The sequence below is a fragment of the Pimephales promelas genome, chromosome 20, assembly GCF_988280905.1.
Source record: "Pimephales promelas chromosome 20, fPimPro1.hap1.1, whole genome shotgun sequence".
Classification (NCBI taxonomy): domain Eukaryota; kingdom Metazoa; phylum Chordata; class Actinopteri; order Cypriniformes; family Leuciscidae; genus Pimephales; species Pimephales promelas.
This window is the reverse complement of record NC_142788.1, coordinates 28,669,358-28,694,295: the sequence shown is the minus strand read 5'-3', so window position 1 is coordinate 28,694,295 and position 24,938 is coordinate 28,669,358. Positions and strand designations below refer to the sequence as shown.

Below are 24,938 nucleotides of genomic sequence, written 5' to 3'. Positions count from 1 at the left end.
GTTTTTATTTTAAGTTAATTTCAAGTTTTAATAATTGTCTTTTTGCTGACCATTGTTTTTATTCATTTAAAAATTACCTTTTTTATTTTAGTTTTAGTCATTTTAGAACTTAGTCACCAATTTAAAAAAATGTTTACGTTTTATTTAAGCTTTTAATAATATTTATATTTTATTTAACTCTTAAGTAACCCTTTACTTTAAGATGAGGTAGTTGCATGTTACTATAACAGTAAATTATACATAAGTAACTAACCTTAAACCAAACCATAACTCTATAATAAGTAGATGTGTTTAATTAATATTACTCAGAACGTGTTTAAGTAAATACAATGTAACTATGTCAACATAATAACTATTTTTAATGGTTTCAGTTAAAAAGAACAACACTGGTATTAAATCATACATTACATTTGAAATATGATGATATCTTGCCCTGGCTTCTCACGTGATGCTCATTAGAAAGCTTGTTTCATAACACGCAAAACAATAACTGACCTTTTAGTGGACAAATATTCTTCTGTGCATTGTTGGTGTGAAACATCAGTAATAATGCGTTTCCACACTTCAAATCCATGCAGGTAAGTGTGTGTGTGTGTGTGTGTGTGTGTGAGCGAGAGATTCCTGTGGGGACGCGTCACTGAGAGTGTCTCATTCACATTTGCTGAGTGAGGATTTCAGTAAAGCCTGATGAGAACAGAAGAGCTCACGTCCCTAAAGCCCTTCCTACTGCACCACTAACACTAGAGGACTCACACAGAACTGCCATCGCTGCAAACACACACACACACACATGAATGAAGGCGAAGTGCTGAAATCAGACTGATGTATGTCATGGATTGACTTGGTTTCACCAGTAAAGCTCCTCACACACTCAGATCCCTCTAGTGGCAGGAGATGCTTTCTGTCTGATCTGGACACACTCGTCTAGGTCACGGTTCACACACTCAGGGTGCCGGGGCCAACAAGCTTACAATATTATTTAAAATAAATTATATTCAAGTTATTTCACTTAATTAACATGCTAAAAATACAGTCCGGAGACTGTTTTTAAAACACTGAATTTATCTACATCCAAACTGAATTTGATATATATATATATATATATATATATATATATATATATATATATATATATATATAATAAATATGCAACTACATTAATAAACACCAATACAATTTATAATTTTATTATGAAAATAAATACATCTTCGATTAATAATAGTTAATAAACTGAATAAAATAATTGAACTGTATATTTAAATGTACTATAATAAAAAAACATTACCCTACATAAAAAAGATAAATAAAAAATAATAAAATATTTTAGTACTAAAATAAAATATATGAATACAATAATATTGAATACATTATAATGTACATTACCATAGAGATTAATAAATAAAAATAAAACAAAATAAAATATTTTATAAATAAAATAAAATATATTAATACATTATAAGTATATTTATACATTTATATTACCCTAGATTAATAAATAAAAATAAAACATAATAAAATATTTTAACTAAAATAAAATTTCTGAATAAAAGTATATGTATAAATGTACATTAACCTAGATTAATAAATAAAATATAAATACAACACAATAAATAAACCATTATAAATAACATATATAAATAATACATAATAAATAAATACATACATAAAGTAGCTATATACACAGGTATATTTATAAATATGTTTAACAACCTAGATAATAAATGTTGTAACAAATGATTAGTTCATGAAGTAATGGATTTAATTAGAATAATAACCAACAATAAAATATAATTTTGTATTATGAAAATAAATACATCTTATATTAATAAAATGTAAGAAGAATAAAATAACGTCAATTATAAATCAATTGATCAATATACTTAAAAGTATATTTATAAAAACAGTATCATAGACAAAAAAATATAACAAAATATTTTATAACTAAAAATATAATAATAAAGTATGAATTTATTTATAAATTAACATTAACCTGTTAGATTAGTAACTAAAAAAATAAAACAAAATAAATATTTGATTATTAAAATTAACAAATATATTAATAAAATAAACACAATTGTGAATAATAATAAATAAATAAAAATAAAATTAGTAAATTAATACATATTTACTTAAATTCATACAACTATACTATACAAATATATTTATAAGAATAATAAATGTAAAAAGAAAAATTGTTCATTAATAGGTCATGACATAATGCATAACGTAAACTGGCTTTGAATGTTTTCTTGCACAGTGACACAGACAGGCCGAGAATTAAATAATAGATGAAATAACACTTATCAATCCAACATGTTCATATAGTCAGTGGTGTAAACTTGAGGAGATCCACGTGAGAGAGGAAGACGAGGATATTTTGGGCTCATGGAGAGAGTGTGAGCCTCAGTCGTTTGACCTCTGACCTCTACAACGCTGGTGTCTATGTGAGACCAGCTCAGCTGCCACAAGTGAGTGTGTTTCTATATATACGTCTATTTATGTGCGCACGTTTGTCTAAATATACGCCAGTGAGTCCAGCTGCTCGATTCAGACGCTTTCAGCGTTTTACTGTTTTAATCCATTATTTCTGTGAGAGGAGCCGGCCGAGAGAAACTGAGCCGCTGTTGAACTGGATTTGAATCTGTAAAAAACCCTCACGTGACCTCAATCCGTCTGTATTGATGCGATTGTTTGCTTTGGGGGTTTGGTGTACATATTAAATATGAATGAGTAATTCAGAAAAAAGGTTAATGCTTAATGACCTTAAAGGGATAGTTCACTTTGAAATTAATTTTTGATATGTTTTAGCTGACCTCAAGGGCATCCAAGATGTAGGTGTCTTTGTTTCAACAGTATTTTCAATTTTGATATTTTTAGGTCAAACCGTTCTCGTCTGTCAGTCATATAATGGAGGTCTATGGTCACCACCTCAAAGAGCATGCACAGAGACGTCCAAATTAAACATGATTTAACGCAAGTACACATTGATGGCCTAAGACACGAAACGAGCGGTTTGTGTGAGAAAACGAACAGCATTTATATAGTTTTTACCTCTTGTAACCACAGCCATGTCCAAGTGATCTGAGGCCACGGGCGCTTTGTGGCTGTGATATAAATGCGATATAAATACTTTTCTTTTTCTCACACAAACCGCTCGTTTCGTGTCTTAGGCCATCAATGTGTACTTACATTTACGAGTCAATAAATCATGTTTAATTTGGACTTCTCTGTGCATGCTCTTTGAGGTGGTGACCATAGACCTCCATTATATGACTGATAGACAAGAACGGTTTGACCTAAAAATATCAAAATTGAAACTACTGCGGAAACAAAGACATCTACATCTTGGATGCCCTTCAGGTAAGCTAAAACATATCAAAAATTAATTTCAAAGTGAACTATCCCTTTAAAAAGCAGATGCTTGATTCACACTTCAACACGTCACTGCGTTTTAATAGCAGAATAGCAAAGCGACTGCTTTCGCATCAGTTATGCTCAATGTCTTTTAATGAATTAGTCTTCATTTTCAACACTAGATCTCATGTTTTAGCATTTTAGCGTCTTTTCTGAATAGTTTTGCCTGATAAGTGTGCCTGTGTGGGCTTTCTTTCAAAGAAACGCCACTGTTTTCTTATCTAATGCGATGACATTCACACATTAGGTGTGATCTAAGTGCCCAAGTACGTAGTGGACTCTGTGGACGCGAGGCCCGGACGTGGTTTATGTCATATGTTTTCATAAGCATGTCTGTCTCTATTGTCCTGTTGTTTGGCTTCATTCCACAGTGGATCTGCTGCGCGTGATGGACAGAACAATGATGCCGATATCAGACACTGAGGTCACACTCGCATCCACACCATTACACACTCAATACAAACATTTAACACTACATATCTATTTACTCAGGAGTTTACATTTAAACCGCTAAAAGAAATCTGGAATTCTCTTATTAATCTGGACTGATGCTGATTATCAGGAATCTTCGTCAATGGAATTCTGCATTTGAATGCCTGTCGTTTACAAATTTACAAATTAATTGGAATTTGGAATCAAATCTTGAGATCAAATAAGAATCTAGCAAGTTCCTTCTGGATAAACAGACATTCTGATCTTAGAATCTTAATTAATCCTTATAGAATTGGTTCCAAACGATAGGATTCCGACTAAAATTCCTTTCGCCTGTTTATTAAGTATTTTGGCAATTTTTATGACGTTTTCCCCTCTAGGGTCCTTCGGTCGTTTTTTTTTTTTTTTAAATCATAGCTTCATCAGAATGGTCCGAAATTTCGTGACTTTGTTGGTACTTGGTATATGAACACCCAAAATAAAACATCCTGGGGACAAGATTTGAATAGTCTAAGTGGTTGTAAAAAATAGTCACACTCAGGACCTTTGGGTCCAAATGGGGGGTCCATTTGGTCCCGAGTGTGACTATATAGCCAATGAATGGGAAATTGGCAAAATACTTACATTTATGAGACATTAAATCATGTTTAATTTGGACTTCTCGGTGCATGCTCTTTGAGGTGGTGACCATAGACCTCCATTATATGACTGACAGACAAAATATCAAAATTGAAAATACTGCGGAAACAAAGACACCTACATCTTGGATGCCCTTGAGGTAAGCTAAAACATACCAAAGATTAATTTCAAAGTGAACTATCCCTTTAAGAGCCACAGAAACCCTGTTATATATTCCTCATGAGCAACTTAAAACAGATCAAAACACACCACATGTGTCATATTCTCACATAATTCCACAGCTTTATTGACACACTTATAGACAGAACATTCCCACTCCTGCATCAGAACACAGTGTATGAGAGATTCGTTCAGTATCAAAAACACACAACGTGGCAAACAAACTTTCAAAGTGAGCATTTCTTCTTTTTTGCATAGAAAAGTATTTAGCACACTTTTGAACAAAAACATTTTTTTTTTTTTTTTGCAGTCACTGGTTTTTATTTGATGCAGTTTTTTTTCTTCATTATTACCCCCCAAAATAATTTTAAGGCTAGTAAGAAATGCTTAAGAAATCACTAAAATGTAAAAATGTAAAAGAAAACGATTGAATGGTTTTTGTAATACATTACAAGCACAATCACTGGCTCGTCCTCATTGATCTGAGGTTAACGTGGCATTCAACACGTACGTCGAGATATTAAAACATTCCTGTCCTGTATGGTCAAACTACTCACATACAACATGCCGGCAGAACTAGTCGTGTAAAAATAAATGTTCATCTTCATGCATGAACACATACAGTCTTTAGGACACATCCATCGTTGCTAACTCTTTGTCCCAGCACACAAATGAATGACTATTCTACATTCATCTACATTATCGTCAATGTTCTGCATGGGGAAATCACACAGCATCTGTCCAGGCTTATATTTAACCCCAAAACCAAAAGAAAAATAACAGAAATCGTGAAAGAATAGAAAATCAAGCTTATAATTTAGATACAATTTTCACGATAACTAAACAGTTTTCCATCCCCAAATTATTCATAATTCCTTTAATGTAATATATATAGTGCTGTAAGATCGATTAATTGCGATTAATCACATCTAACATAAAAGTTTGCGTTTACATGTGTGTGTGTGTACTGTATATACACAGACCCCCACACATAGACATATATTATTACACACACACTTACACACTCAGTATATAGTAAACAAATGTTTATGTTAGATGCGATTAGTCAACGAGATTCTAGAAGATCAGGTCATTTTTTGTTGTGCTTACTTTAATGCTTAAAATGTACTTATTATCATTAAAATAAGATCCTTATAGGCTATATTTTATCCTTAAGTCCATATAAATTTATTATAATAATTAGTTAAGTAATCATTATCATATTATTAGTTATTTTATCCGTCTGCTCTCGGGGTGAAGTGAGATTCCCCCTTATAAGCTTATTCTTGATCCGGTTCAAACATATTCATGTTTATTGAACTGAAACGTAATGGTGCAGTAATCGGATAAAACATTAGAAAATCAGATCCACTGCATAATAAACCATAAATTGATTCCCAATTTCCTGGAATGAAGTTGAATACTGAAGCTTTTCCTTGTGTAACAGTTAGTCGTGACGTGTTGGCATGATTCTGCTGGATAAACACAGGCAGGAACATACAAACACAAACCCAAAACCATCAAGAAAACATCTAGTTTTCTGACAGAACGAACTTGCTAGTACTCTCCTGTGGTTCTGACACAGTGTTTGTGGCGTCTTTAAAGTGTTTGGTCACTTAAAGTCTCCTGTCGCGTGCCTGAATTATAACTCAGAACCCAGAGTCCGGCGCACGCACAAGAAGGACAGAGAGCGAGAGAAAGCGAGTGTGTGTCGGGTCAGGTTGACGCCACGGGCCGCAGCAACTCCAGCTGGGATTCCAGAGTGACTCGCTCCCGGTGCACAACCTTACGGAGAGAGAGAGAGAGAGAGGTGAACTAAAAGATTATTTGAGATAAGCTAAGCCGACTCGATCAAACTAAACTCACTTTCATTTCAACGTGTCCTTCAGGCCTGTGTGTGTGATATAAGATAAAATAAATAAATAAAAAGCACTCTTGTGACCTGCAGCCAAAACTACTGTAAGTGATCTGATATAGATTTATCAAATCCAAATCGTGTATGAATAAAAAACAACTTGAATTTACATCATTTGAGTGGTTGCTAACCTTATATGAGCAATAGTACCAGTGATGCTAAGGCCGTGTGTCCACCGAAGCGTTTTTTTCCACGCGCATAGCGTATGTTTTCGATTGTTTTCAATGGGAGCGCCGCGTTTTTTAAACGCCATGATCGAGTGTAGAGCCCGACCGATAAAGGATTTTGAAGGCCGATACCGATACAAATATTTTTGGGTTTTAAATTCCGATATATCGTCCGATATTTATTTATTTTCATTAAATATTGTTGGATTTCACACACGTGTAAAAGAAAAGCTAACTTTTCTGCACAAGATACGTTTGATACTTTCTCTCTATGTCTAAATGTTCACTCCTCGCAAGTATCCACAAGTTTCCTACGCCCCATGAGGCCTTGCGTCAAAAGTGGGCGCGACTTCCGGTTGGAAGTAAACAAAGGGCGATTTGACATGCTTGACACTCATTCATTCAACAGTTGACAGTCATTCAAGTTATAGCGATCCAAACTAGCTAACGATGTGGGAACACAACCTCAACGAAATTCAAAAGGGTGAAATACCAGTACCTTTACCATCCGCAGTAGTTGATTGGCAGTATTATAATAACATTATTAATAATCAATACTCATCAAGGCATGGTGACAGACAGTTGTGCGAGCTGACAAACAATTAAAATAAAAAACACACACTTAGTCATTGTGCTTTGGAGTTTATTCAAAATTATAAATGAATGTGCTGCTTGAATACATTAACTGGCACATTTGGTATTCTTTCAACACAGGCTTTGATCCTGAGTTTAGCTGTAACATCAGTAGCGAACAGCCAATCACATGCTGATAGAGTTTATAAAACATTAAGAATTTAAACAAATGTACACAGGAAGATTCGTCGTCTTTTGGGAGGTGATGGAAACTAACGTTACAGTCGTTGGCAGGATCACTCTGATATCGTTTTCAGCTTATGTTCAAAACAATCACGTTTAAGCCACTGAATTAGTTTAGTCCGGTTATACATACAACCGCGAACAGCACATGTTGTCCCTGAGCTCCGTAACGACATCTCTCATAAAGATTTGCGTCTTTAAATAGTAAAATAATTCTCCGAAAAACAGCTAGCCTCTTCGCTAACTAACACACAAAATACCATTGGAATGCTACTTCCGCCGCGTCACCACTTTATTTTTTACAGGAGCGCTCCTCGGAAACTTGTGGATAACTTACATTTTACAATGCAGGGACTGTAACTAGAGATATGCTAGTTATAAATACAGTAATCATGACTTTATTTAGGCAGAAAAAGTTCATTGTGGTTTCCAAGCTCATTAATGTTAATGTTAGCAGTCTTAAAAAGATCGCTCCCCAGATGTAGATCTACATTTTGCTTCGTTTCGCGCGGACATTTGACGACGTGTACAGACACGCGGAATCACTCGGACGTTAATGGCGTAGACATACACGCATACACTTCGGATACACGCGGATAGCTCAAAATGCGTAGAGAGAACGCGGCACTTGACTCGAAAGTGGCGTGTATGTTTACGCAAAAGTCATGATGTCATGTTGCATAGCAACGAAACGTCGCAACGGAAAAAACGCTGCACTGCCAGAACGCTCTCAAGCGCCCAAAGCTAGGCGTCTAGCGTTTTCAACTGGCTAAAACGCTTTGGTGGACACACGGCCTAACAAGCTGATCCTCAATTGACAAATGTTGGTGAGCACACAGACATCTGTCAAATAAGGAATGCCACTGCTAGACAAAGTGACCCGAGGTCATGACCTTCAGATGACATCAGACAGAAAGGATGAAAGCAACTGGTCTGACACTCACAGACACGTTTATTTCGACCCGTCTTCATTTGTCATTAAAGTCACGAATATCACATATCTTCAAGAACAATACAGACACACACTGTCAAACAGCCTTCAGTTCACGTCATCCGACACCCATCAGGAACATCTTCTCAAATATCTGACTGCTTTTGATTCAGTGTGTCTGATACCCCAGATATTGTCCCAGACTTCATGCGTTTCCACCATGAAATGTATAGGCACTTCTGGATATTTCACTGTGCATGCTCATTTCTCATCTTTTTACATTTATATTGCCTTTGCCATCATATAATGCTCACTTAAACTTAATCTTTAAAACACCTATATTTGAATAACATTGTACATATAACTTTTAGCTAATTTCAAAATGAACATTCATTTTTTTTATATTGTACATTTTAAAGTTCTAACGCCTAAATTCATTTGGAGCATTAAAAACAATTGATTTGGTGTTTTATTTTTTTATTATTTACAGAATTTAATAAGAATTCATGCAACAATTACATCTTAAAATGCACACGAACTCATCCATTCACGGTCATCCTATTCTTAACATGTACAGCTACACTTTACTTTATTTTCTCCAGCCAAATAAAATAAAATAATTGAATTTTGTCAATTTTACTTAAATAATATTTCATTGTTATAGCAAAACAAGCTTAGGATGACATTATTTTATGATTTAAAGTGGTCATGAATAAATTACACTGACACAGACACGACTCTTAAACAGAGCGCTCAAATCAGAGGTCAAAATCAGGATAGGAAAAATGCCTTTTATTTCTAAATTATGATCATTTTTGATGCAAAAATAATACTAACGTTATAAGTGCACCCCAGAAAGAATTATAAAACAATGCAGTTCATGACCCCTTTAAAAAGATATGATTAAGTATTACATTTAAAATTTACTTTAAAATGTTGTTTTAAATATATATTCACATTTATTAATTTTGAGTATGCTAAATGAATAAATGTACAAATCAAATAAATAATTCTAATGTGAGATTCATAGCATAGCGTGCAGTGGTCTGCAGGTTAACCGTTTCCCAGAATGCAGTGCAACCTGATCTGCACATGAGCATTTATGAACAAGAGTCTAGCGTCTTTCACTTTTCATTTCCCTCACTTTCTTTCTGCTCTCACAGTCAGTGGGTAAAATGCATTTACAAACACACACACACACACACACACAGCTGCTGCAGGATGCACTATTTTAAAGAAGACAACTGCTTGAGGCCGAGGCTAAGCTTGCAGTTTCAGACAGCCAGACTGTGTGTGTGTGTGTGTGTGTGTGTGAGTGTATGTGTTTATTGAGTGGATCTCTGAATAAATTGAGGACTGCAACTCTAAACCATCTTCAGTCACTCAATAACTCGTGAAGGTAACACAAGCCGTCTGTGTGTGTATATATAAAAGCAGCGTGCGATCGATACGAGACTAGAGACATGTGATCGGTCTGGGTAGGAGTGTGGGAAATAGTATGAGCTGCCCAACCGTAAAAACTAACCTAAAACTAATGTGTGAGCAGACAGCTTCAATCTTCAGATCCTATCATATGAGACCGCTAACATCTTCAGCATCACTGGCCGGCGTTTATTTATTAATGCTTCTTGGAATAAGCATGTGTAAGAACTATTCCTGTAGTGTGTGTGTGTGTGTGGATCTGGCTGACACACCTTTAGCTGTTGCTGTAGTTCACTGTTGAGACGTGTCAGGACTGCGTTGGTTTCTCGGTTCTTCCTGATGGCCATCTGGATCTCTCTTTTCTGCTTGGGTGGAGGCCTGGAACACCACACAATAATCAGGAGCGCTGTCTACACGTGTGGATGAGCTTTTAATGATGTTCAATTCAGGATCACACTTGTTTAGAGCCGGTTATAATTCACTGATATATATATATATATATATATATATATATATATATATATATATAAAAAACACACAGTTTTGGCCAGAATTAATGGCACCCCTGGTAAATATGATCCAAAATGGCTGTAAAAAATAAATCTGCATTTTTTATCCTTTTAAACTTACATTAAAAAAATTAAAAATCTAAAAAAAAAATAATTGAAATTGTGGGGAAATCACAAGAAAAGTTTTCCTCCAAAACACTTATCATTATATTTATTATTATATATTTTTTCTAATTGACATATTTGCTGATTTATTTTTATTTAAATAAATCTTCCATCTGTTATTGCAAACATTTCCATTCTTGTATATTTAATATTTGATGTATTTTATATTATTATTGCATTTTTTTCTAATTTATTTGCAAAATATAATCTTTAAACTATAATATGCTGTTGTAAGCATTGCCATTCTTGTTCACTTTTAGATAAAAAGAAAAATAAAGAAATACGGACCTCTGTGTAGATTTGGTCAATGTGGCAGCAGAGTAGGGCGTGGCCAAGGGGGGAGTGGCACTCAGGCTTTCTGGGTGGAGCTTTCTTCGGACTGGCTTCTGAGGGGCGTGGCCTTGTTGCACCAGTGTGGAATCCTGGGAAGTGGTTTAAATGTTTCAGGTAGAAACTTCATCAAACATGCCCTAAACATCAGTACACTGAAGAGCAGTAGATGATGCATTATGTTCATGGTCTAAACATCTGTGAGATACGGAGACCTATTTAAGGGTCTCAGATGGGGCGTTAGGTGCTGGGTTAATGGAAAGGGGTCAGGTCTTACCGATTTGGGTGCCAGGTCTTCTGTGCTGAGAGCTCCTGTCACGATGGTCTCCTGCTGTCGGAGAAAGAGGAGTTTGAGATCAGGAGGCTTTCAATGTTAGTTTTCCAAAGCAATTTGTAACATTAACCAAGACAACAGGACATTTATGAGGATCTGTTATCATGCTGGGCTTCATTACACTACTGTTCAAAAGGATAGGTAAGATTATGTTTGTTTTACACACGCATGCAATTAAATTTGAAATTTAAAAAGTTCATTTATCCATATAAACAACAGACTCCCGTAAATGGCCTCTATTATGCTTTTTTGAATATGACCTTTCATGCAGAGTGTAATACAGCTGTTTGTGAAAGTAAAAGGTCTGTGAAGTTCCTCAAAGATCAAAGTGCAGATAAATAGTGTTAGTGTCTCCTAAAAGAAAGAACCGATTCTGAACTGCTGAAACTAGTCCTCAGTAATTCCTGTTACATACCCAAGTAACAACGTAACAAATTTGCTTAATGCCAGTCTATGGTCTTCATTGGCTGCCAGCGAACAACAACTACTTTGACCCTCAAACACTGTAGTTGTAGCAGAGATCGGAAGAGTTTGGTTCGTGTCGATATGTTGAGAAGACGCTGTTTTCTGCGAAAGCAAATCCTCTTTGCTGCGCTTCCAAAGCATGACGACTGGGCCATCTGACCAATCAGAGCAGAGTAGACCAATCACGACAGCCTGGGCCGTCTGACCAATCAGAGCAGAGTAGACCAATCACGACAGCCTGGGCCATCAGACCAATCAGAGCAGAGTAGACCAATCATGACAGCCTGGGCTGTCTCACCAATCAGAGCAGAGTAGACCAATCATGACTGGGCCATCTGACCAATCAGAGCAGAGTAGACCAATCATAACTGGGCCATCTGACCAATCAGAGCAGAGTAGACCAATCATGACTGGGCCATCTGACCAATCAGAGCAGAGTAGACCAATCATGACTGGGCCATCTGACCAATCAGAGCAGAGTAGACCAATCATAACTGGGCCATCTGACCAATCAGAGCAGAGTAGACCAATCATGACTGGGCCATCTGACCAATCAGAGCAGAGTAGACCAATTATGACTGGGCCATCTGACCAATCAGAGCAGAGTAGACCAATCATGACTGGGCCATCTGATCAATCGGAGCAGAGTAGACCAATCATGACTGGGCCATCTGACCAATCAGAGCAGAGTAGACCAATCATGACTGGGCCATCTGACCAATCAGAGCAGAGTAGACCAATCATAACTGGGCCATCTGACCAATCAGAGCAGAGTAGACCAATCATGACTGGGCCATCTGACCAATCAGAGCAGAGTAGACCAATCATGACTGGGCCATCTGACCAATCAGAGCAGAGTAGACCAATCATAACTGGGCCATCTGACCAATCAGAGCAGAGTAGACCAATCATAACTGGGCCATCTGACCAATCAGAGCAGAGTAGACCAATCATGACTGGGCCATCTGACCAATCAGAGCAGAGTAGACCAATCATGACTGGGCCATCTGACCAATCAGAGCAGAGTAGACCAATCATGACTGGGCCATCTGACCAATCAGAGCAGAGTAGACCAATCATGACTGGGCCATCTGACCAATCAGAGCAGAGTAGACCAATCATAACTGGGCCATCTGACCAATCAGAGCAGAGTAGACCAATCATGACTGGGCCATCTGACCAATCAGAGCAGAGTAGACCAATCATAACTGGGCCATCTGACCAATCAGAGCAGAGTAGACCAATCATGACTGGGCCATCTGACCAATCAGAGCAGAGTAGACCAATCATGACTGGGCCATCTGACCAATCAGAGCAGAGTAGACCAATCATAACTGGGCCATCTGACCAATCAGAGCAGAGTAGACCAATCATAACTGGGCCATCTGACCAATCAGAGCAGAGTAGACCAATCATGACTGGGCCATCTGACCAATCAGAGCAGAGTAGACCAATTATGACTGGGCCATCTGACCAATCAGAGCAGAGTAGCTCTCAGAAAGGCGGGGTTTAGAGAGATTGAATCCTTGATCGAAACGATTCAGACACTTCGATACTCCCCAAAAAATTAGGAACCTTTAAAATATCATAACAGGGACATACTAGTCTGGATTTTCCCTTAGTCTTCTCTTTCCAAAAGCTGCAATTTCCGACTCTCTCACACTGAGGATGTGGGCAAAGAAAAAGTGGAGACGTAGAAGCGAAGGCCGCATTAAATTCTCGCTCGCTCTTTAAAGTGAATTACACAGCTCTCCCTCAACGCTGGCTCAGGATACGACACAGTGTGCGTTCATGGATCACCGAGGGCGTAACATCAATCCCGACATTCTCAGTGAAGACTCTCTGGCTTACAACATCCCACTTACACTGCTGTACTTCACCGTTTATTCAACTGGAACGTTCATATTTCCACACTATCATTCTCTGTCAGTGTAGTGTAAACATTCAATCACTTTGCAAAAAAATGCAATACGTTAGCTAAAAAGCCTCCGCCGCCCAGGACTGTGGTCGTTGTGGCACAGGGAATCTGTTCTTTATGGCACAATGAAACGTAATAGCAGAAACGGGCCAATTGCAAGGCTGTAAATTTGTCTGGAAAGTCATAAATGATTTGATTTGCTGCGACAGGAGTTATTTCACCCAGCTACCCTCGGGACAAAACACAAGAGTAATGACCGCCATACAGAAGGTAACGGTGCCCATCGCCGCCTATAAACCTCAGAAGGACCATTACATGGGCGAAGGAGTGTTAAATAAAAACAAGTGTTCCTACAAATAGTAAAATGACTTGACCGGCCGAACACCTGCCCAGTGTAACCTGCTGTGATAGAGAGAAACATAGGGTCAAATATCCTAAACTGGTCAGTTGAAGCTGTTTAGCACATGGATTCAGTCATCTGCATTCACAACAGCGCCACCTGTTGTTTGTATAATGTAATGAGCTGTGAATTCATGTCACATTGCAATATTACACAAAATTTAAAAGAATAAGCTTTATTATTATCTTTAAAAAAGCTTTCTTTATACCTGCAGCTTTCTTTTATAATTAATCAATTGATTTTTAAATAAATAGATAACTTTTAGGAGAATTGTTTCTAATAGAGTTTGCTAAGCCAATGACGCAATACTCCAAAAAGCATAAAAAAAGCACAGAAAAATTTAAACAATTTCAAAAGCGACTTTGTTTGAAATACAATTATGATTAATATAATTAATAGTATAATAAAATAATAATATTACTATTGTAATATAATAAAATAATAATAATAATGCTGCTATTATTCTCTCCAAATATTCATTTTATTTTTCCGAAAAAACAAAGCAAGCAAAGTCAAAGAAAGTCAATGACAAATGCTAGACAAAAATACTCTTCTCCACTGGTCAAAAACATAAAATATTAGCCTGAACATATAGTGTATATTGAGTAAAGAAAACATTGTACTTATTTAAAGAACCAGTTGAACCAGTGAAATTATTAATAATGATTAAAAATAAATATTTATCTGCATCGTAACCGGAGAAATAAATCCAGCCCTGCATATAACTATATAAACTTAATAAGTGAACAAATGATTATAAAGTGTTTCTGTAACAGGAACTGAAACAAACTATGGCTGTTTCTATAATATCACATCATAATACCGAATGCTGCATAATAAATATACACTCCGTCTCTCATTTGTCCGCACTCAGGAGAGATGATGATGGTCAAACATGAATCTCTAGGTTCCTGCTCAGAGTTTAATTAAGAACAGATCTGAGATGTGGAAAATAAGTGAGGAAGTTTTCTGAGACTGTGTCTCCATGACATGTGTCCTGATCTCCGGATGAAGCTCAAGTCAATAACGAACACCTCAGGGGTGCTGTGTTGTCTTTAGATAACAATGGACACAAAAAGAGAACAAGAACAAATCAAATGCAATATGACATTTGTTCAATACGAGCCCAGATACAATGAATGGGAAGCTGTCAGGTCTAGTCCCTGAACGAGATCCTGTCAGTGTTATATAGGACAGGAGAAGTCAACATCAGGTCATGTGAGCAAAACAATCAGAATTTGGCACTTACAGAAAGGAAAACTTGTCGCGGCGAAAGAAAATTTGAGTTTGTCAAGCTAATGATACAATACTCATTAAAGCATACAAACACAAAAACATATTTTTTACAAAATACAAAAAAAAAAATTAAGGTAAAACATTTTTAAAAACAAGTCCATTATTATATAGATTTTTTAATACTACTTTATTGGGGGGGGGGGGGGGGATAAATAAAATGTAAATAAATAAAAAAAAATCCTTCATTTCCTATTTATATTTATGCTTTCCAATTTATTAATTTGGATTATTTTAAGGAGCAAAAAAGCCATAAAATAAATGAAAGTAAAACAAAAAACAAGTCCATTGTTGTTTATATTTATTTTTATTCTGTATTTTTTGAGTCAATGCTTTTATTCAATACTACTTTATTGGAAAAATCATAAAAAAAAACATTTAAAATAATATACAAAAAATTAACTATATAAACTATTAATTGCTATTATTCTCTCAAAATTGTTTTACATTTATTTTAACGAGTATAAAAAAAACATTCAAAAAATAAAGGTAAAACAATTCCAAAAATAAGTCCTTTATATTATTTAGATTTATTTTTATTTAATACATTGTTATTCAATGCTTTTATTCAATACAACTTTATTGAAAATAAAATCCAAAAATATTTCTTGTTTATTATTATTCTCACTTTTTAATGAGTATAAAAAGCATACAAAAAATATTTCATTTTCATTATATTTTATATAATAAATATATATATATATATATAAAAAACAATATTATTATATTTTATATATATATATACATAAATATTAAAAATATATTTTATATTTTTATTCAGTCAGATTTTATTTAAAGCTTTTATTCAATACAACTTTATTGAATATATAAAATAAAATAAACAATTTTTCCTATTTATTTCTATTCTCTCACATTCTTGGATTCATTTTAAGGAGTATAAAAAGCATACAAAAAAATAATGGTCAAACAATTCCAAATTTTCATAATAAAGTTAAACTTTTAAAACACTAATACCATTACAATGATGCCTCAAAAATGCAGAAAAGCGACTTTCTAGGTTCTGAAACCGTGCTTGATTAAGACACTGTGTTTCTCAGTCCAATAATGACCTCAGAAAGCCATAACTCACAGGACTATGACAAATGAATTTCACGCAGTGATCCCATTCCCCCTCGCCGCTTTACAGAAGCCAAAAGTTAAAAGCATGGAGGGGTAAAAAGGCCATAAAGATGAAGGAACGCTTGCGGTCGGAGATGGTTAAAGCTCTCTGGAGGCTTCAGAGGAGTTATGAGGATTTGATCACGCCAGAATCTCTTCATATAGAGTCTGCGCTCATATCTTCATATCTTATACAAGTATTAGCTTTCATAGACAGGGCTTGAGTACAGGTGCCCGTGCTGTCAAAACAGTGTGTGTGTGTGTAATGTAAGCTGAGGTTGTGTAACGCTGATGAGTGTGTGTGTTTTCATTGGGCTCCTGTGGCTTTATACTCTTATTAAACTGTGGGAAACTGCCGTCTCTTCTCAGCCTGCAGCCACAGAAACATGAGAAGAGTGAACGGGTGAACGTGTTCACACACACTGAAAAGAGGAAGTGCAGACTTTTCAAAGAGGACAGGTAATTAATAACTGAGAAAGAAATGATGACAGACAGCAGGAAGACTGTGTGCAGAATTTCACTGAGGATATATTCATTTCAATGCACCAATTTATGCGATTAAAAAGGCAGATTTGATTATATATATATAAAAAAAGAGTTACATATATCACATTTTGGCTTATTGCGATTATGAAATTGTATCTGATCTGTGATCAGTGTTGCTCTATCTGACTAGATTTATTAAATTGAATAAAAGTGTTTGGAACGACATTAGGGTGAGTAAATAATGACAGAATTTTTATTTTTGAGCGAACTAACCCTTTAACTAATGTTAACATATGGACACTTACTGTAAAGTATCACCAAAATTATTTTAATGTCCTCATTCTTACAGTTCATTTACTATTGTATGAATACAATATGAATGTTCTAAAAAATACAATTAATTTGTTCCCAGTCCCGCACAACATTATTTCCTGTTTCAGTCAGAAATATGTCACGTCAGGAGTTAAATGTTGGTTTATGTTGCTCAAATGTCAGTTCAGTGATTCTAACATCTGATCAATGTGAACATCTACTCACCTCCTCGCTAAACTTGCTGAAATCTGCAAAGTTTGGCTGATGAACGGCCTTCTGGGAACTCTTCTCTGAGCCAGGCATGAAGCTGAAGATCTGAGACATTGAATTAGGACACAAGTTATTATACAACACAGACACAGAACACCAAAGTACAAAAGACAATTCAATATTTTAAAGCAAACTAAAAGGTATCCAATCACTGAAACAGATATACAATCGGATTAAATGAGCCATGTTTAAAACCATAGTTGATATAAACTATCAATGCACCAAAGCTGCTATTAAAAAAACAGCAAAAAATCAGTCAAGTTGGGTTTAATGAACACGGTAGCTGGTCAAACATCTAATAACAAGCTAGAAACCAGTTGCCATGTTTTAAAGGGGCCGTATGTAGAATTCAGAAACGCTTGTTATTAGAGACACTGGTGGCCGTTAAGTGAACTGCAGGCAGAAACAAATATTCAGTACAAATATTCATGTATGCAATCTGTTTTTTATTGCCAAAAGCTTTTAACAAAACTTAAAAACCGAAAATACTTAAAAAAAATATACTTAAAAAAAATACTTAAAAAATAGACAACCTAGGAAGTGGGGTAGGCGTCTAGGTTTTTTAAGTTTCGTTAAAAGCTGTTGGCAATAAAAAACAGATTGCATACATGAAAATGCCCCTTTTCTGCAATCAGCAAATCCGTGAAATAAGGAGTTCACCTGCGTCGCTGTCGGTCGTGGAGGAAGAGCTGGAGGAGGAGGCAACCACACACTTTTACCACCTGAGACAACAAGGACAACATATTCAGAAACACTTATAGTGTTGTTCTTTTTCAAGACAAATATTCTGCACAACATTTACATTAGTCATGGGCATAGATTCATTTTTTTTTTTTATCTAGATTATTCTCACTGTAATCTTGGAATTAATCTACAGTACAGTGGGGGCGGAGCTTCATTATGGGGCTATCTGCTACCAAGTCATTTTAAAATTAAAACCGTAAAAAAATGTTTTAAAAAAGTAAAACCTTTATTTTAAATTGTAACAATTTTTCAGATTATTTATTTTTATTACTATATTTTCGAGCAAATAAATGCAGACTGGATGAGTAGTCTTAATCTTATTGTATTTATCTTATATAAATCTTAATATATATATATATATATATATACAGTATGTTCTTATACACACACATATTAATTTTTGTAATTGTTTGCATGCCATGAAAACTCTCTGTGGATTTAAAGAATGATGAGAATTCAGCATTGGACTTTGAAAAATGATTCATGGATATTTTATTCTTTGAAACATTTAGTTGGCTCAGACAGTAGTTTAATAGCACTGGATTCAGGATGTGTGTTCATGTGTCTCTGTTCACATGTGAACACATTTGAGTCATTCAGAGCTTGTAACAAACCTCTCAACCTAGTAACATTGTCTTAACTTTGGGGTTTTTCACAACTGGGGCCAGAACTTGATCTAAAAACCATAAGCACAAAGCAGATTCGTTTCTTGTCAACGCTCTTCTCAATTATTCATTATTCTCACTGTGCAAACCTACAGCTTCATACATTTGAAGAATAAACTTTCAATATATTCTCAGTCAATCCTGTGTCCTCCCTAGAACGTGCCAATACCGCGTCCACACAGTCAAATGTTTACTTTTATTACAATTATTGGAATTTTTCTCAACGTCTGCACTTTATATTCTCAGTTTATTAAAGTGTGTATGTTTATACAGTTGAAAGACGTGAGGAATGTCGGGATGGGTGTGAACCTTGACTGCTCTGTTGGAAGAGCTTGTTGAGGTCGAGAGAGGAGGCGCGGGAGTGAGACTTCTGGGGTCGAGGAGGAGGAGTGGGGGGCTCCTCCACCTTCTTCATGGCATCATCTATAGACGTGCTGGAATATGACCTGGGGGTAACACACACACACACACACTTGAGCTTCTTATAAATATCATAACCTAACTCTAACCCACAGACTAGCCTTAAAAGAAAACGTTTCATTTTTTTACAAATGAGAATGTCCCCTAACAGAGGTTTATTGTATTACTAATTAATTATAATAATAATGTCTTAATAAATTTAAACAAACCCAGAAGCCTGTGTTTTTATACAGAATCAAATGTATACCCTAATTAATAATACATAAACTATGCACTATAATAAATACTGCTAAAATAAATATAATAAAATAAATAAACTAAAATATGCACTACTGTTCAAAAGTTTGAGGTCAGTATCATATTTTTTTTATGTTTCTGAGAGAAGTCTCTAATGCGGCTGTTTTTATTTGATCAAAAGTACAGTACAATCAGTAATATTGTGAAATATTATTACAATTTAAAATAACAGTTTTCTATGTGAATATATAGTGAAGTGTAATTTATTCCTGTGATCAAAGCTGTATTTTAGCATCATTACTCCAGTCTTCAGTGTCACATGATCCTTCAGAAATCACTCTAATATGATGATTTGATGCTCAAGAAACATTTATTATTATTATCAATGTTGCAAACAGTTGTGCAGCTTCATATTTTTTTAAAAACAGTGATGCATTTATTTTCGATAGAAAGTTTCAAAGAACAGCAGTTATTTCAAACAGAAATCGTTTGTAACATTATAAATGTCTTTGCAGTCAATTTTGATCAATTTAATGCATCCTTACAAAATAAAAGTGTTTATTAAAAAAACTGTTATTTAAACAGTAGTGTGTTTTTACCTGGGTCGTGTTCTTGACTTCATATTCGCGTCAAGCTCTTGTGGAGAATCTGTAAAACATGTGCATGTTAATTACACAGTGATACAGTAAAAGTATTAGTTCTGCATTAAAACCCTAAAGTAAAAGCCTATTTATTTAATTTAAAAAAACAAACAAAAGCATCAACTTCATTCTGTTCAGAAACAAAATAAAAGCATTCTTTTATTTACCCGTCATCTACAAGAAGACGTTCCTGAGATGAACTGCTCTCTCACACCTCAACAGAAACACTGAATCGTAACAATAAAACATCAAACACACTCGATACTATCCAAACAGGCCTGTCTCCTATCCCATCATGCACTGCGGCATTGACGGAGACTCTCTTGGCGAAAATATTCTCTTTTCTACCAACACTAGGGGAAAAAAACCATCTTGGAAGTAAAGTGCAGGTCAACATCGCATTCAAACCCAAGTAATAAAGCAGGGAGAGTGCGGGATTATTTGTGAACGCCCAGGGATCTGGGCACTTCAATAAATATAAGCTGTTATGGGATCAGAGCGGACTGCATGAAATATCAGAACAAAAGGTCAGCGCTGTGGATATAACAGGATTTGTGTCCACACCCAGAGGCGCTGAGGGGTTATACTCCATAACATCACACCCATCAGCAGAAAATAACAAACAGGCCTCCGCTGTACAGCTTCATCTGAAGACAATACCAGCGCTTTAAATCTCATCATGAGAAATATTCTGTCAGTATGATTTACTCATGATGCTGCAAAATCACACACAGAAAAAGGAGACGTTTTGAAGATTGTTCATGCTGCTCTTTTCCATTTTTAACACCAAAAAGTTACGCAATGCCGCTTTAAATAATAAAAAAAATATTTTTTTATTTTTTTAATATTTAAAAAGTATTTTTTATTTATTTAATCATAATAACTGTTTAATGTTTGAATAATACATTTGTTAATAAAATGTAAACACATTTTAACCCTCTGGGGTTCTTCGTTTAACAGTCACACTCGGGAACTTCGGGTCAAAATGGACCCAAAGGGCGGGGATTCATATTTAAAAAAGAAAATCATAATTTTTTTTTTACTTGTTTTTTTATAATATTTTTTCTTTTCTTTTTTGGTGTTTTGAGAAAATTTCAAAAATACAAAAATTTATAATTAGTATTAATGCAATAATTATGACCAAATTTTCCCCCATTGAATACTGTATAATAGAAAAAAATATTTAAAATTTTTTTTTTTTTAAAGCTGTATTTCATTTTGGAGTCAAGCCTAGGCCTCATAAAAGCAATTTTGGAAATTAGATGGATGCCATCTCGTGGACAAACTGAGCTTTTTAAAAATGCAAAACACATGTATAATCTGAATTTTTTGGTGTGTTTGTGTATAAAGGTGTGTTTGTGTGTGTGTGTGGATATGTCTGTTTTGCACTCTTGATGTTTTATAGATTCACCCCTTCACTGTTGTGTGCTTTTTTTCAAGATCGTAGCTGATTTGTAGATTGTACGCACAAAAAAACTCAGTATTTTCACATTTTTGCCAATTTCCCATTCCTTTCCTATGCGGGTCATTTTTGACCCGAAGGTCCTGAGTGTGAGTATTTTTTTTACGCCCACTTAGACTTTTCAAATCCTGTCCCCAATTTTTTTGGGTGTTCATATACCAAGTACCACCATTCCGATGAAGCTACGATTTTTAACATTTTTTTATTTAAACGCTTCGGGTCATTATTGACCCGAAGAACCCCAGAGGGTTAAACAAATTATTAGGGTTTAAAAAAATAATAATATTTTTTTTTATCCATTCATTAATAATACAAAATACAACATCAAATTTTAATCTTGAGGTCATGCTGCTCTTTTCCATACAATGAAAATGAAAAGGAATGAACTCTCTTGAGCTAATAAAAAAACATTCATAAAAGTTGTCTACGCTTTATTACAGGTCTCTTCTGAAGTCATATTACAGATCTGTCTGAGAAAGAGACTCAAATTGTCATTTGCACTGTCATATATTCAAAATGCTGTGTCATGATTGGTTACATGAGACACTAAAACCAATTTTTTTTATGTTAAACCTGGTGCAGCATATCTTCTAAGCTCTACATTTGAAAATAAGCGACGTCAAGCTCCAGAAGTGTTGAACATTATCCACAAATAACACATTTTGGTCAGTTTTTGACATAAAACTATCTTATGGCATCAGAAGACTTGGAATATAACACTTACATAGTATGGACTACTTTTATAGAGACAATTTGCTTGCATTGTATGGAAAAGAACAACTGGAATTTTCTGCTAAACATTCATGTTCCACAAATGAAAAGTCATACGGGTTGAACAAAATGAGGATGAGTAAATGATGACAGAATTGTAATCTTTTGCCTGAACTGTTTCCTCTAATGTACACAGATGGTAAAGCTCAGGTAAATTAGAGGTTTTGGTTGGTCTGGTGTGGGTCAGGGGTGTGTGCTGCGCCTCGGGACAGTGAGTCACCTGGTTTTAAAGTGCTGACACGCTGGATTGGCTTTTCATGCAGGTCTGGAACTCTCTTTGGGCTGAAATCTGCTGACACAGCAATAAAACAAGCACAATAAGAGCAGCGATATAGGAACATCTGCATGTGAATATTAATGAGTTTACATGGCATTTGCCCTCTTAAGTGTGGAAGAGTCGTCCCAAAAATATTTGCACACTGAAGACACTGAAAAAATAGCATTAGATAATGAAATATTTCAAAGCAAGTGGCATTTACTTTAAAGCTAAACATATTTAGGAAAAAAAAAAAAATTAAGATCAAGATCAAGTATAATAAGAGAGAGTTTCATCGTGTTGACTGTCGTACCCGAACTGTGCCGCAGGAAGCGTGCTACGGAAACCCTGAAGGAAGATTTGGCGAATGCAAAATGTATGAACACTATTCCGAAGAGGGCTTTAAAAAAATCGATTTTTTTTTTTTGACCTTCCAACTGGATTTTTAAATCAAATAGATTTTTTTCCCCAGCCCTAGGCTTAAATGTCCGAATACTTTTTGGGCCACCGTTTAAAACACATTTCTTTTTTTTCCCCTTTAATCCTGTCCATGATTACTGAGGTCTGTCTCTGAAGTCATTACCCGGTTTCCTGCTTTCATCTCTCGTGTCCTGTTTAGCGGTCACACCTGGTCTAGAGGTCACCTGAAGGCCAGCAGAACACATTTCCTGTTTGGGAAAATGAAAAGCCAGCACAACATGACTGATATGAGCACATGTAGAGGTTTACTCGTTTATAAGGGTCGGACAAGTTGGATTTTTGTCTTTTCGAGATCTCATATAAGACTCATTAGCACCCTCTGCCTTCAGCCAAACACACATGCCTAAAGAGAGAGAGTTATAGAACTACTTATATCTTCTTTTATTATTATTATTCTTAAATTAACGCATGCTGTTTTATATTATTCTTGTATACTTGTTCTATATGGAAGCTATAAATGCAACTAACTAAATATTCTCATCACAATAAACCAGTGATGATATTGTAAGCTAAAATTAAAACTATAAACATTGTTTTCATTTATTGAAATACAGCAGAAATAAAATAGAAATATTATATAAAAAAGTTAAAAAAAAACTTACAAAAAAACAAGAAATGTTAAATTGGCAGTTTTAAAGTACTACAATTATTTAAAGTAAAATAGAAATAAATGAACACTAAATAGAAATTTTGAAGAAAAAAATTCTGAAAGTAAAAAAATAGCAAATTAAAAATATTAATAAATACTATCATAATGTATATAACAATGTTTTTTTAGCAATAAACCAAAAAAGTATTTATTTATCCAATCATCAATGCATCTCTCTACAGTAGAAATAAAATAGAAATATTATATTATAACTTAACCAAGAAATGTTAAATTGGTGGTTTTAAAATATCCAGAAGGTAAAGTACTAAAATTATTCAAAGTTAAAAAGAAATAAATGAAAACAAAATAGAAATTTTTAAGAAAAATAAAAAATAGCTAATGAAAAATATTAATAAATACTAATTTAATGTACTGTATATAACAACGTTTTTTAGCAATAAACCAAAAAAAAAAACGTATTTATTTATCCAATCATCAATGCATCTCTCTACAGTAGAAATAAAATAGAAATATTATATAAAAACTTAACCAAGAAATGTTAAATTGGCGGTTTTAAAATATTCAGACGTTAAAGTACTAAAATTATTCAAAGTTAAAGGAAATAAATGAACAAAAAAAGCTGAAAATAAAAAAAATAGCTAATTAAAAATATTAATAAATATTATCATAATATTTTTAGTTTTTGTTTAGCATTAAACAACAAAAAAAACGTATTTATTTATCCAACCATCAATGGCATCTCTCATGTGACTGTTCTTGTTATTTGTTTTGAGGAGTTGGCGATATTGAGTGCCGATCATCATGACAATTTTGATATTAAAGAACAACGAAAGAGAGACAGAAGGACAAAGACAGAGGAAAGGGCAGAACGAAACGTGCAGAACATCGTGATCTTGGCATTCATGTTAAATGAGGTTCTTCTTACCAGTGGATTGGCTCCAGGCCTCATATTGTCATCAAACACAATGAGAGGTTGAGTCGCCTGTAAAAGAAACACATTTAGAGCCCAGTTCAAACATCTCATGATTGCATCATAAGACATAACACTGGACGAGAAACCCGAAACAGGTGAAACTAAACACTTCACTGTAGGCATGTTGCGAGTTGTGGATTGCGTACCTCAGATGGTGGCGCTGTAACCACACCTGGATCCACA

The 24,938-nt window shown here is 34.8% G+C and overlaps 1 protein-coding gene across 2 annotated transcripts in view; it reads right to left on the bottom strand.

Annotated features, from left to right (window-relative positions):
- Nucleotides 1-4,742: 4,742 nt before the first annotated feature.
- reps2 (RALBP1 associated Eps domain containing 2) overlaps nt 4,743-24,938 on the bottom strand; it is a 48,582-nt gene continuing 28,386 nt past the window's right edge. Inside the window, exons 8-19 of one of the 2 annotated variants that reach the window (XM_039652713.2) lie at nt 24,902-24,938; nt 24,708-24,764; nt 23,276-23,360; nt 22,657-22,725; nt 20,162-20,210; nt 19,215-19,351; nt 18,157-18,218; nt 17,452-17,541; nt 11,177-11,227; nt 10,858-10,991; nt 10,168-10,273; nt 4,743-6,429 (exon numbers count right to left, since the gene is read on the bottom strand). The exon at nt 24,902-24,938 is cut by the window's right edge and continues 132 nt beyond it. In XM_039652713.2, the coding sequence (XP_039508647.2) occupies nt 6,361-6,429; nt 10,168-10,273; nt 10,858-10,991; nt 11,177-11,227; nt 17,452-17,541; nt 18,157-18,218; nt 19,215-19,351; nt 20,162-20,210; nt 22,657-22,725; nt 23,276-23,360; nt 24,708-24,764; nt 24,902-24,938 (946 nt within the window). In that variant the 3' untranslated portion in view covers nt 4,743-6,360. Of the gene's footprint in view, nt 6,430-10,167; nt 10,274-10,857; nt 10,992-11,176; nt 11,231-17,451; nt 17,542-18,156; nt 18,219-19,214; nt 19,352-20,161; nt 20,211-22,656; nt 22,726-23,275; nt 23,361-24,707; nt 24,765-24,901 lie in introns of both variants that reach the window. The other variant, XM_039652712.2, reaches the window with a different exon arrangement.